Consider the following 15024-nt stretch of genomic DNA (forward strand, 5'->3'; position numbering starts at 1 on the left):
TAAAAAAAGATTTTGTGAAGGATAGCAAGGATAACATGTGTGTGTAGTCTTTCAACATTTGAAGTGTTGTGTCTTTAATGGAATAGTTAGCTTTTTTGGGAGAGGGAGGAAACCTTTCTTGAAGAGAGTTAGATGAGAAGATTGACTGCACCAAGAAATAGCCTGCACCTAACCCCCACAAAGTGCATTTTTACACAAATCAAACCAGAACAAACAAGATATACTGTGTTCACTTTTGTTACTGTAGGACAGAGCCAGACAAACGCTTTCCCTTGTTTCCAGTCTTTGAACTAGGCCAACCGGCTGCTGGTGGAAATGTCATAGTTACTGTACAAACATTCTAATTTCATCATCTGTCTCGTAGAGATTGATTGTTATATATATATTTCACGTCTGACAATAGACAAAGATGCGAGCTGAAGAAATACAACTGTAGGGCCATATCCTGTAATTCGGGGTCCTCTGAGATCACTTAGTGCAAATCCTCCACTTCTATGTTAGCTGAACAAATGCAAAATATTAACTTCAGTCTTTGTAGCACCGGGTTCTCTTTTATCTTTGTCTCCATGGAGAGCAGCCTGAAAATATTTGTACTCATGCACGTGATTTGCACTGTGATAATGACCTTGTGGTGTCCTGGGCTGGAACAGAGCGATTTGTCATCTTCAGCTTTATTGTGACTCTAGGGAGCTGGCTAATGTGGAAGTGGAGGTGAAGTGAACCATTTATTATCCACATACATGCCGAAGATTGGGACAAAATTTGGTCTTCTAGCTCTACTTGAGCAATTTTCTGAGTGAAATCTGAGTACAAACGGACAGATTTTGTGCAATTTCTAGCCTACGCACCACTGAGACAAACATATCTTGCATATAGATAGCCCGGGTAGATAATGGGATCAACAATGCAGCATTTGATAAACGCTTTCTTATTTTGTAAACATTGTGTATACATTTATTGAGAAAGCACAAGATGCTAGCTTTTAGTGTTATGCTTCATCAGCTTGAAAGATGATACTGTGTACTCTTAGCATCTCTGTTAGACCGCCAGCAAGTTGATTCTGCAATTTAAAACAATACCAATGTGTCAGTGAAACAAACATTTATATTAAGTTCACTCTAAGATTGCTCCTTGTGTAAGCAGAATCCAACAGCATAATACATCCACTGTCCCTGAACTTAGTGTTCGATTTTCTTTCTGTTGTTCTTATGTAACTTTGCCATGTGGGAGGCTTTTCCTTCTCTCTCTCTTTCTCTCTCTCTCTCTCTTTCTCTCTCTCTCTCTCTCTCTCTTTCTCTCTCTCTCTGTCTCTCTCTCTCTCTCTCTTTCTCTCTCTCTTTCTCTCCTCTCTCTCGATGTGCATTGTTCACATCTCCAGTCTGCTCCCCTCTTATCGTGTGATCTTGCATGTGCCTTCTGAATTTTCCTTTGATGCATGCAGTCTCGTGTTTGTGTGTGCAGTTTGTGTATGTGCTGTGTGCGTGTGTTTGTGGTGCACTCTTCCCCACTGACGTTTTTACTCCTACTGTTGATAATGTGTGTGGAATTACCTGTGCTCATAGTGCGAGTATGTTATACTATTTGAAAATTCAGCAGAAAGTGTGCTTTTTTTGGTTTGATGTTCAGCATAATATATTTTGATCAACATAGTTTTGTTTCAGAAAGTCTAGTAAGCTTTTTAATTAGCTGGTTATTTCTTTATGCAATAAAACGTATCTATTAAAACCTAATTTCCCGCTTAATACAAGAAAATCGGCACACTAGAGTGTTTGTTTGTAGCCTCCTGCCACTAGCTGTAGCTTCTGCTTACATTACATCATTTACATATCACAAGCCTTTCTATGTGACTGTCACAGAAATGTTGTATTAAAAGTCATTTTCCTGTCTCTCTGTTTGTGGGTTTTGGGTCTCACTGTGTGTGCTGTCTCTGTGGTGATACTTTGTTGACTTGTCTGCCTTGGTTATTTTTGTTGTTATTGTCTGGTATGTCTCCATCATAGGTAAAATGCAAGATGGCAATATGGAGAGCAACCAGATTAAAGGTAACCAAACCATATCTTTCACTCTCTCATCTGCTTTCCCTCTTCCCCCTCTCTTTTTCTTCTTATTTTCCTTCTCCTCATTGTTTTCCTTCTTTGGAGTGTGGTGTAAGCTCTGGGTCAAATGCAGGAGGGAAATCCTACATTGCTTTGTTTGATTTAGCTTTTATTATATTCTACACTCTCAATACCTCGCTGCCTCAAGTTATTGTAATTTAGATTATTAAGGGTTTTTGAGAAAGTTTACCACTTCCAGAAATATCAGTGTTTGACCCAGGTTTTACCTACTTTCAAATAGAGTAGAAAATCCCTCCTCTTCACTCTGTCTGTCACTATTGTGTTGTCCCTGGTCTGTTGTTCTGTTGTTGTTCTTGTTGTGTTGTTGACTTGTCCTGATCTCTACGAGAAAAAAAGAAACCTGTCCCTCAACTACTGTATCTTCCTCACTTAGTTTTTCCCTTTCTATCAAAAACAAAAAAACTGTCCTCTGATAACTCATGTTATACACCACACCCTGGTTTCCTCTTTTTACTGTTTCATGAAACATTCTCCACACAATATGATGTGAATTGTCTGTAATTAAAGGGATACGGTGACGTTGATGATCACTATAATAACATACATTTGTATTATGGTTAATCTATCAATTAAGTCAATGACTTTTTTTTTTTAATCAAAAATGCTCATCTCAGGTTAGCAAACAGGTGCCTTCAAGTCTCTTAAATGTGTCTGATATAATACAAAACAATTAATTATTTAACTAATTAAAGATACATTTGATTTGATTGCACTTGATAACTGAAGGACAATTCTTTCTGTCAACAAAAAATTCAAACGTGGAAATTGTTGACATCTTTACCACTCCTTTTCAATTAAATAAATGTTAAGTCGCTATCCGTTAGAGCGAAGGAGGTAACACAATGTTGATTGAGCCTATGGCCCACTCGTGACATTTTTGTAATATTTCTATATTTGCATTAAAAACTGGGTGTCTGTGATGACGTTCTTGGAAAAAAAACACGGTTTCTATTGTTTAAACACCTACAAAAATTAAACTATGCACAAAAGTCAAAGCTCATTATCTTCAACAAAAAGACCCCAGGCTGTTAAATGTAAGCACAATTCCAAATAAATCAACCAGGAGTGCAAAGGCATGGGGAGATGGACTAAGAGTCACAAGCTAAGCAAATCAGTGTCCCTTAAGCAAAGGGGCAAATGGGTAAATGAAGACTCTTGACACCTTCATACTATGATAAGCGTGTACAATAGCATCAGCATCAGAAGATGAACCTTTGCCCTAAGCTTGTATTAACAGCAGGTGTTTGATCTTCGGCTGCATACAGTTGACTAGAGACACGTTCTGTCCTGTGTCATGGGGGTGGAAAAACACAACGCGCAACCAGAGAGACGTATGACAAATGTTCAACATGAAAAGGTTTTTTGTAAGCAGCAAACACATGCGTCATTGTGATTGGAAAACTGGGCTGCGATAGTTGTTGGTAATGGGATTCATTAAGAGAGAAGCACTGTACTGTATGTGTGTTAGGAGGAGAGAGATGGAGGTAATCTTGTTTTTGTCACACTACAAAACAGTCTCAGCGTATAAATAGATAGAATATTTATGAAGAAGAAATAAGTATATGTAACACATAGATAGGCATTTGTTTTAGCAAGTTATCAATAACTGTGTGGATTTGAACGTTTTGATGTCTGGGATCATTTCAAAAATCCTGTCTGTCGCAGTCTGCAGCGTTCGTGTTCTGGTTGTCCTCTCTGAGATGTATGATCACTTTCACATACAAAGTTCTACTATTTGGGGATTCCAATCATCCCTGTAGTTTCATGTCGTCAATGTATAATTATAAGAGATGAGCTTTCAATATTGTTTTTTAAATCTGTTTACCATTTCTCATGCAGTTCTGTGAACATGTTATTGCCAGACTAGCTTTCTTCGCTGTCCTCCAGTATGGTATGAAGTTGGTTTTTAAAGCACCGCTGCTATCTATATATCATGGTCTTCTATACTGTACATCACTCAATGGATAAAGGCTACAATGTGTTTTTGTCTTGCTTTTAGAATTTGAGTCCTCAACACCCATAACAGCTAAACAACTAACAACTGATATATGTCTTTAATATGCTAATAGTAACTAACAAAACTCCATAAGGCTTGAAACTCTATTTTGGATGAAAAATGTATATATATTCAGTTTCAAATTAAATTCAGAGGGAATTTTCCTTGTGTGTGTGAAATATGCTACTCTGTATATAAGACTTCCCCATATAAGTGTCGAAATAATCTGTTAACATGTCGTGGGTGTTAGATGTAGGAGCACTACATTCTTCACGACTTACTGTAAATATGTGTTTGTGATGGAACAAATTGCTTGAATAATAAGAAACACAACCCTTACATCAGCAAAAGAAGACCTACATCATCGTGAATTTTTTGTTTTCATATACACGGAAACAAGGTTCACAGCATAGACTGTACATTTTACCACAATGACAATGCAGGGACACACATTACAATCCTTTTATGTTATGTAAAAAGCTTCATGCATACCAATGTCATATGATCTTCTCTTGGTTTTAAATCTAAACTGTATTTCTGTGCTAGTGTAAAACCTTGCTGTTGAAGCCTGGCTTCCTGTTCTTTTTCGCTCCCTTGGTCTAATCCACATGTCTAATGCTACTGCTATCTTTTTTTGTTGTTGTGGTGTTTACAGTAAAGAAGCAGGATGGAGCAGCTGCCATGGAGATGCAGCCTCTAAAGAGTGCTGAAGGTGGAGAGTCCGAAGAGAAAGAGAAGAAGAAGGTGTCTGGTTCGAAGAAAGAGAAGTCTGTGCTCCAAGGGAAGCTGACCAAACTGGCTGTCCAGATTGGCAAAGCAGGTACAGCAAATTACACACGGACAAGTCTATCACTCAGTCAGGCAGTTAAATCAGGGACAACAAGGCACTGAGCCATCATCCTGTTCACCAAAGCAAGACGGTGCACTGATAAGACTCACTTCTTGGTCGCTTAAAGCAATCAAAGTAGTCTAGAAGAATGCTGAAGTTACTGGTATGGAGCTGTAGAAGAGCCTGTTAACTTTATTTTTCTAAATGACCTTCCCTCGAGGGACTTGCTGAGTGATTTTAGTGGGAACAACTGATGCCATTATGCTTTTTCACTTTTGCAATTTTACAATCCATACCAATGCCATTTAAAGCAATTCATGGCAACAAGGAGTTGATTTCTCTGCGTTTATAGTAACAGATGAGGATGGGTGTCCTCGCAGCAGCAACATAGGAGGAATATCGTTGCACAAAGGATTTCCATGAATATACTAGATACCTAAAATACTTAATGCAACAAAGGAAGGAGTTTCTAGACCAGTATGGGATAATTAGAATTATTCTACATATTATTTCTTTGAAGGGTTGTTATATTTATTTTTTATTAATTAAAAAGTTTAGGTTTTCTCATTTCCTTAGAATTCCTTAAAAAAGTCCAGTTTTTACAGTGGGCTTTTACATCAGACTCTTGGTGTGAGTGATGGAATAAGGACTTGGTGTCAGAACACTAAGTAATTAATACTTAGTCTTAATAGAGTCTGCGACCCACTACCATGTGTGCCCGTTTTTTTGTTACTGCAGCTTCTCTGCTCTTTACAGTATACACTCCTGGTCTGTATCTACCTGACACCAGGTGTGTTTCATTCACTTTCAAAGAAGAAAGAAAGAGCCCAGATATACTTAAATCATGAAATGTGTATAGCATACTTGACTGCATTGCATTTAGACTATGCAAGTTAATGCATCAGCCTCTATCAAAGCGAATGTCACGTGGTGTCCTATGTATTGATGCACAAACAGAGCCAGGAGATGTTGTACAGAAAGCTACCCGCCATCTTTGATCATGGCATCTGACTTTCTAGCCTCTGTAGAATCTGCAAAATGGCATACTATTATGAGGAATGAAGAAAAAAGAGTGATTAGTGGTTATGGTTAGGGTCTGTCTAATCTTGTCTCTTGTGGAAATGACCAATAGCTACAAGGGAGTATACACCAACTTGCCAACTTATTTGTTCCACCTAGCCAAAACTAATCCAGTATAGTACAACAGTCCTGCACTAAATGTGGACTTGATAAACTTCTTACTATTGTTCTTAAATCAAACTTGAGTAAGTCTACTAATGATATAATTATTAATATGGTTTTACCTTTTTTTATTGGAGAATTTAAACATGACATCCCACCAAAAACACAAGTGCAACTAATAACGTTGCAGTATGCTTTCCAAGTGAACCAGCATGCACAAAACCCTGATTTTTGTAAAGACGCCATAATAAACCTTATTAATTATGGGCAGCTTGACACGTTAAATCTTAATATCAATTAAGGCAACATGGTGGCTCAGTGGTTAAAGCTTCACAGCCTCACAGCAACAATGCTCTTAGTTGTAATCCCTGTCGGGCCATCTGCGACCTTTAAAGGTTCTCCCCATGTTTTGTATAGGTTTCCTTTGATTTGTTCTGTTGTTTTTTTTTCTTCCCATTTTTAAAACACATGTATGTTACAGGAGGAAGTAGGAATCTCTCTAGGATCACATAAAGTGTCACTCCACTCATATTCTTACCTTTTGGCATCATGCCGCTCAGCTGATAACATTTTGTATCTTTTTTCAGGTTTGCTCATGTCAGCCGTCACAGTCATCATCCTGGTCCTGTATTTTGCCATTGACAACTTTGTGATGCAGAAGAACCCTTGGATGCCAGAGTGCACTCCCATCTACATCCAGTACTTTGTCAAGTTCTTCATCATCGGTGTGACTGTCTTAGTGGTGGCCGTGCCAGAAGGGCTGCCGCTGGCTGTCACCATCTCCCTGGCCTACTCCGTCAAGGTGAGGAAGAACAGTGAAAGACAATACAATACTGTACATTGCAACACATTAATACTTCCAACTCGTCAAATACAGACACTTGGTCAGGGGCCCTTAGGCTTCAGACTTTGACCATCTATGTACCGCTCTAGCGTCCGTTGTGGACCCACTCGCTACAATGCATAGTGTCTTTTCAAAATATACTTCCGGCTCCACAGGAAGTAAGGGTTTAGGCAATAAACCCACTTTGTTTGGGTTAGGAAAAGCGTGGTTGACGTTAACTTGACTAACGACTCACGTGACTAACAATACTAATGAGTCACATGACTAACGACTGATGTGACAAAATAGGTCATGTTAACTTTTAGTTTGACACGGGACACGGTAAGTGGTCTTCTGGGTCAAAGTCCTTTCTATTTGTTTGACCCATCCACCACACCTCCCACCCACCCAAGTGGATAATGTTGCACTTAATACTACGTCAGTTGCTCTAAGTGTCTAATGCTGGTACATGTGGGTTTACATTGGAGTTAGTTGAAAGCCTGGTGCGTGGGGCACTGGTGCGGTATATGAAGAGTTTGGAGTGAGAACAAATTGTACAGTGCTCTTCTTTTACTGTAAGTGCAGTGTTCAAGTGTTGTTCAAGTCAGTCCTCTACCTTTAACTACAGTGTACTGTAAAATATTCTGAGGAGATACACTTTGGTTTTCTTTTTGTTGTTTTTAAGACTGGGAAATACAGAGTCTGTCAGTTTTCATGAATGGCTACTTTTCTTGTGCAGTAATGTGACAAATGAATTATGTTGTAGACAAAGTCCAGACAGCATGGTTGTTTCTTTGATTGTTGCCTTGAATTAAATAAGCATTTTAACATACAATGTTAAAGCATCCCTCTTTTTGTATTGAGGCCATTTTAGCCAGTGAAGTTGACGCATTGCCTGTTAAACCAATTCAGTCATCCATCTTATAGTCTAATCTACTATTTTAAAGTATTTTTAAATATGCATTCATTCATGATCATAATGTTGTTTTATACCAACAGAAAATGATGAAAGACAACAACCTGGTGCGTCACCTGGATGCATGTGAAACGATGGGTAATGCTACAGCCATCTGTTCTGACAAGACCGGCACCCTGACCACCAACCGCATGACGGCTGTGCAGTTTTACATGGGAGATGTGCACTACAAAGAAATCCCAGAACCTGGTGTTTTGTCACCCAAATCACTGGATTTACTGGTCAATTCCATCTCCATCAACAGCGCCTACACCACCAAGATACTGGTAAGCCACTTGTCGTGGTCGCCATTGTAGAAGATACTTTAGAGTCTTTCCTTTAGGGGTTGAACATAAATATTACTGCATCTGAACACATACACCTAAACATGATCATTTATTTATATTTGACAAAATGGTAACTCATTCTTTCATAAGAAATTTCAAACACCATATATACTCCTTTTATTTTTACACTGCATATTATATGAGGCATCTATATGAACCCGTATCACAATATTTAAGACATTATATTATACTAAAGCCTATTTAGTTAAGTCTTAAATATTGTGGGTTAGCTGAATAGATTTCAGCTGCCTCTGTGTGAGCAGTGAAACCACATGACGAGAGCAGCCCTGGAACAGTGAGACAGCTCTGCAGTGCTTTCTTCTTGGCGAAGCAGGCAGTCTGTGTCCTTGGCTGCTGCTTTAGATTCATCAGGCATTCACTCAACTTGTCACCTTGAGAACGGTTGTGTAATTTTGTCTTATCTGATATTCAGAACATAGCAGACTGTAATTTAATCCAATCTGGCTAAGTGTGCTGGAGATTGTCTCTTGTTTACAGTGAATGCAGCAAAGAGAAATTCTCTCAAAGCCAATAGCACCTGTATACAATAAGACATAGACGGACAGACATTAAATGTTCCAATCTCAGAATCTGAAACCTGTTTGCATAGATATTCCTTCAGTTTACAGGACTGAAACATTATTTTCATAATAAAGCTTTTGGCATAAATATCCTAAAAGCAAAGATTGCCAAGATCAGAACATTTTCAGACTGGTGCTACATGCAATAATTTTGGCATGACTATCATTTCTCACCTACACACACACACACACACACACACACACACACACACACACACGCACACACACACACATTTGTGCCCGTCTGTGTCCCTATCCTTGTAAACCCCTTAAGAGTCCATGGCCGACCAACTGAAAAATACCCTTATGGACCTCAAAGGAGGAATGAGCTGAGCAGGCGGGACATCTGCGATAGAAAGATCCCACAGATTTTACTTCCTACACCTCAAGGCGCAATCACAGTCTTGGTGAAGTGTTTTGGTCACTCGGTTTCGAGATGGAGAGCTACATATTTGTGTGTGTCTTCGAAGCACAGTAGAAAAGCAATGCACAATGTACAAGAAGCACAATGTCTGACAGGCTTTATGCCAGTTTGAGAGTGATTTTTAAAACCGTTTTATTGTCTGCTCACTGAGCACCTATCGAAATATATAAAACAGAGACAGATTTAATTTCATTAAATTCATTAAATCTAGGCGGTTTATCTATGAAAGTAATATATCCTTCCAAAAATATGTGCATATCACTACATGTCTAAAATGAGAATGCTTGGTGGTTGCATGGTAAAGACTAATATGGAAAACAAGTAAGAACAAGGCATGTAATGTTAAAGTATTGTGGGTCTCTATTGGCAACGGCCTGTGATCAGATGCACTCTGCAATTGCTTGAGTCTGATTGTCCAGCTTTTTCAAAAAGGGAACACATTTTGTGAATATATCATATCGTGGTAAAGAAAGAAAACTGAGTCAATCTCATAGTTCCATCAGGAAAACTAAATCACCATTTGAACCATGTGTCTGTATAGAGGACATTCACAGACTTCTGATAATATAAACAATGTTTTGAATAGGACTTTACAGCGCTACGAGGGTTTATTTCTTGTCTTGGCTACCAGTCTCATTCGACTGTTGGATTAAATGGCACTAAGTCTGTTCTATAATCTATTCATTCATAAAAGAGGTTACCTCATGCACTAAAGTGGGAGTTAAACTTCAGGTGAACTTCAAATGATATCAGCTTACTTACTTGTACTGTTTGTTAGCTTCTATCAGTAGTAATTACTGTACAACTTAGCTATGCATGTACATTCATCCATGCATATATACACAGAATATACTTGAATATAAATAGTACAGAACACTAAATCTAGCATATTAATAGTAGAGAGTACAGCATATGTCAGAATTAATTAATTTTTTCTGATAGCTCTTGTTAGAGTAAAGGAACTGTACAGAGGGAAAGACGGACATAATTAAGGAATGAAGTGAACTTAGAAAGCCGGATGCAAAAGGGACATTTCTGAGGAATATTTAGTACATCCCTTTCTCCCTCCCCCAGTCGCCCCCACTCCCTCAGCGCCACTCCAGCCTTACAGTATGCTGGCTTGTGTGTTCTTATGTAAGAGGCCAATCCTGTGGGATGCCATGATGGCTATGGAAGTCTTTGATGGCCACCATACAAAGGCAAAGAGGCAGGCTTTGATACCCATATCAGTACCCCCACTGCCTCTGTGGCTTTATAATACAGCCAGTGTTATGTCTCTGCGTCTTCTGTTAACACATACCGACTCTGAAGTGAAGAAACCTCATCCTTCGGGGAGAAATTCACACATATTTACACAATGATCCATACACACATCCAGTATAAGCACACAATACTGTACATGTACATACTCAAAGATACTGTATCCTTGGGCACATGGACACACTTTCTGAAAAGGATGCGTGCATACAAATAAGCACACCAGCTTGCCTTGCACGTCTCTTGCAGATAAGTCAAGCATGCTACAGAGTAATTTTTAAACGGCATTCAGTGACGTCAATATACTGACGTCGTTTTTAAAGGAACATGCCGGTGGCAAGAGCCTCACAGCAAAACAATCACCCAATCGCTGTACTTTTATTTTCTTTTTTTCTTTCATTATACTGTATATGAGATGTTTTACATGCTTCAATAAGAAGACTTTGTTAAAGTAAAACTCGTAAAGGTCAGATGCACACATCTGTCGTATCAGGCAAATTCACACTGCCGGAGGTTTTCAGATCACAGGTGTATGTTCTCGCAACACAGTGCATGGCTGAGTGAGTGTCCTGGGAGCTCAGTTTTGTGTTGCTTCAACCACCTGCTCAGGTCATTATTCTGGTCAGGGACAAAGATAACAGACCCTCACACAAACACCTATACTCACAAATATGGCTTCAATTGTAAGGGATAGGCCCTTGGGAAAAATTATAGAAGCTCAGTATGCGAATAAGAAAATACATTTGACAGAATGCTGAAACGTAGATGCTAGAAAAAACAAGATTTCAGTTCATGTTAAATAGGAAAAAACGCAGCATTTTTATTATTTGTTATTACAACAAACCCTGTCTTTTTTGTTCGGTAGTGAGGAGGGAGGTGCTGCTATAATTGGCTTTGGCTCACAGTGCTTTTGTCCTCTGGACGTTGCACGCTTGTTTGCACAACAGGGAGGAGAGATGAGAGTGTCTTAGAATGTCTTCAGCTTGAAGCACCCGGTGTCCCCATGGAGTAGTTTTGGACACTAAGGGAGGAGAAAGAGAACCTGTCGAGGAAACAGAGACGGAGACATCTTCAGAAGAATGATGTCCTTCTCTTCTCTTGTTCTCTCTTTCTGTGTTCAACACTTGCTCACAGATTTTACAGTGTTGCTGAGATTGCAGTGAAAGAGAAGTCGTCATCACATTCGAATGACAATTCTTTGATATTTCAGAGGTGCAAAGCATTTCCCTCCATTTCAGATACTGTGTTTCACATTTCTGTCTAGTCAGTGTAAATTAAATACATAAAAGCTTTATTTAGAGTGTGAGGTCAGTGGTATTAGATCTTACCGTTAGATTTATAGTATATTATGTGAATGTAAAGCAATTGTTGTGTTGCCTGAGGGATCCCAATGGTTTGTTCCACAACAACCAGGTAAACATACAGTATGGTGACCAAACCTTATATAATCACCATAAAGTACATTGTATGTGTTCATCATTCAAAAGATGAATCAAACTGATATTTGTGCAATACTTAAATAAGGCAGGATGAAAGTTACAGGCAACTTAATCTAGATGTGTGTAATTTCTATCCATAGATAGATACACAAGTGGCGTGCTTTTAAAGAATTTAAATAATGTAAGGGTAAACATGGTAGGCTATATCAGTATTGCACCGTTACGAGATATTACTGAAAACAAATTCACGCAGATTTGATTGCCCACCTTTTTGTCCACACCTACCTAATCAATCAAATCTCTGAAGCAGAAGGGCAAATAAAAAGTAATTACAATACATTAGGTGTAAATACAGAAAATGTATGAAATCAAATAGAAGGGGAGGGGGGTAAATAGGCAATGAAGGGGTAAAGGGAAGCAAGGACAAGTGTGAAAAATGGAGGACGAGCGAGAAACCACACTGGGGTGACAAGTGTCCTCATCATGGACTGGTAGGCTGTATTCCTGCCCTGCAGCTTGCCTCCAGGCCTCGGCCCAGTTGGCTGGTACAGTCATGTGGAGAGGAAGAATATCGTCCACTCCTACATGAAAAGAGGGAGCGAAAAGGAAGGTGGAGGCAGTGAGAGTGGGCCGCATTAAGAGACCGGGGAAACTGATAGTTAGCAACAGGAGAGAGTCTCCAGAGGGAGGAATGGTGATCAGGATAGAAGGGAGTGAGAGAGAGAATGACAGCACAGAAAGTATGAAAACAGGGACAGAAATAGAAAGACAGAGGAGTAAAAGGGTGAGGTTGAGTGTGAAGAGAAAAGGAAGAAAATGGAAGACAAAGGGAAGGAACAGGAGGGATGGATTAAGGAGAGCCCTGGGTGGAATAGGAAGTACAGTTGCCAGCTCTCCCTCTGGCATATGTCCTTGCCTGCAGGAGCACCTAAGGACCAGGGAGAGGGCAGCTGTTCCTTAGCCACGTCCAGGCCAGGGCGCCAACTATAGCACTGCCATGCCAACAGTGGGCATCCCACGCCAGCCTTGTGCGTAGAAACTCACGTCAAACCAAACCTCTGCGGAATCTCTCAGGATATAAGGCAGCGGTATTGCTGTTAGTCATTTCATTTTTTTCCCCCTCTCCAAATGGATTTTAAAATGTCTTTTCTAAATGTGGATTAAAATTCTATGAACTGTAAACTGTGATTATGTACCTTTTGCATAATTTTGAAGGAAATAGATCTAGTCTGTTTGCTTCTTTTTAGACAGATATATAATCTTCCAAAATTTGGGTATGAATCAGAAGAAAAAAATTCCGAACACAACAAAACATCATGAAGCAAAGGGATTGACATTACAAACACGTGGAATAACTGATACCCCTTGGTCATAAAATATTTTTCTTTGAGGAAAAATATGTCTTGAAGGCTGAATATATGACTTAAGATACAAATGTTTTGTTGTCATTCAATAGATTGTGTAACTGCTGATTTACTGCTTTAGAAATAGCAGGGAAGACAACTTTTACAAAGCAAACGACTCTTCTTTTCTACAGTATGAATGATTGTTTAAAACTATAATAAATCCTGTATGGTTTTCAGCTGGTCCTTTAATTGTTTAGTGAGATTTTTTTCCTGATGCTTGGAGCTTCTTCTCCCAAACACTTAGCAGACAGTGCGGATGACACCATTTGTTCCATGCTCTCATTAGCCAATGACAGGCAGCGTCTTCCTGATGTAATCATTGGTCATTAGGAAAAGGCATTAATTATGTTATTTACCATACACTCGGAATAAAGTATTTATACTCTTGTCGGTGCCTGTGAGACACACAGCTGAACGTTAACCAGATATGTCCAATTACTAGGTGAACATGGGCCAGTTCTCTGATTGGGTTTTAATGATTAATGAGATTTTAGATTAATTTTCTCTCTAAGCCTCTCTGCTGGAACCTCTGCCTCAAAGCAGCTGCAGCAACACAGACCTGTAAAATACGTCCGAGCCTGAATTAATCACTAACCATTTTTTCTTAAGAAATTGTGGTTTCAAATTATTGAGCTGCTTAAAGGAGACATTGAAAGCCGATATCTCTCTCACGAGACAGATGAATTAAGCGTTGCAATTATTCAGCCAAATTAACACAATGCTTCGAATCCTTCTGTCAAATTTGCTTCATTTGATGTCAATTTTTCTCTCAAAGGGTTTTACAGCAGATAAGTACGATACCTTTCCCAGTCCCTCGGTTCAGTGTATAGATGGCATTTTACTATAATTGTCTTATTTGCTGCATGAGAATATGTTAAAGGCTTTGGCACATTATTAGCATTCTCTATCAAAACATCTTTAGCAGGTGGACAAGAGCGGCCATTAGATGGAGAGTGCAAGCGCACAAATTCCAACGAGCCATTAAAGTGATTAACTACACTGTCGATACAGAATCTTTCTCAACACATTTCGCAAGTGCTGAGTGAAGAAAACAACAAATAGAAAGTCAAATTCAAAGCGTTGAAAATGTCAAGCTATCCTTTTAAATATAATCTTGGTTGGAGGTTGGTTGAGAAGCAGAACAGAAAGCCTGCAGTAAATCTATTTCGGGGCAAATAGCACAGACTGAAGGTGTCTACTTAGCGGCAAGTCACATGCATTATGTTCAGTGTGCTTTTGACATGCTCTGTTGTTGTGTGTGTATGTGTGTGTGTGTGTGTGTGTGTGTGTGTGTGTGTGTGTGTGTGTGTAGTTGTCAAGCGTACTGAAGGTACTATATAGTGAGACCCCAGGGAGACTAGGTTTCAGCTCAGTGGCAGCTAATAGGAGCCAGAATGAACAAAAAGGACATACTTCTATACTGATTAACAACAACATACAACAACACTTGCTTCCTTTTGTTCAATTTTACAACAAATTAGATTAATGTTGCCCAAGTTGTGCTTATTTCCTTAGGAGTTTAAACAATAAGTTCATTAATCTCTTAGTCAAACAACTGAAAATGTACTTTATTAACTATTATGATTAAAATGATGAAAAATGTATTGCTTCATTTTTCAAGCAGAAGTGTCAAATATCTCAGCTCCCTAAATGTCAGGATTTCTTTTC

At 39.0% G+C, this 15024-nt stretch overlaps 1 protein-coding gene across 7 annotated transcripts in view; it reads left to right on the forward strand.

Moving 5' to 3' along the window:
• Positions 1-15024, forward strand: part of atp2b2 (ATPase plasma membrane Ca2+ transporting 2) — a gene marked incomplete at both ends in the record, with an annotated part of 60552 nt that overhangs the window by 29064 nt on the left and 16464 nt on the right. For 5 of the 7 annotated variants that reach the window (XM_079218429.1, XM_079218430.1, XM_079218431.1 and 2 more), the window contains 4 exons: positions 2001-2042; positions 4769-4933; positions 6712-6926; positions 7947-8189. In XM_079218429.1, coding sequence (XP_079074555.1) covers positions 2001-2042; positions 4769-4933; positions 6712-6926; positions 7947-8189 — 665 coding nt within the window. The remainder of the gene's footprint in view (positions 1-2000; positions 2043-4768; positions 4934-6711; positions 6927-7946; positions 8190-15024) is intronic. The other 2 variants (XM_079218433.1, XM_079218435.1) reach the window with 1 other exon arrangement.

Source organism: Taurulus bubalis (genome assembly GCF_910589615.1).
Source record: "Taurulus bubalis genome assembly, chromosome: 5".
NCBI lineage: Eukaryota > Metazoa > Chordata > Actinopteri > Perciformes > Cottidae > Taurulus > Taurulus bubalis.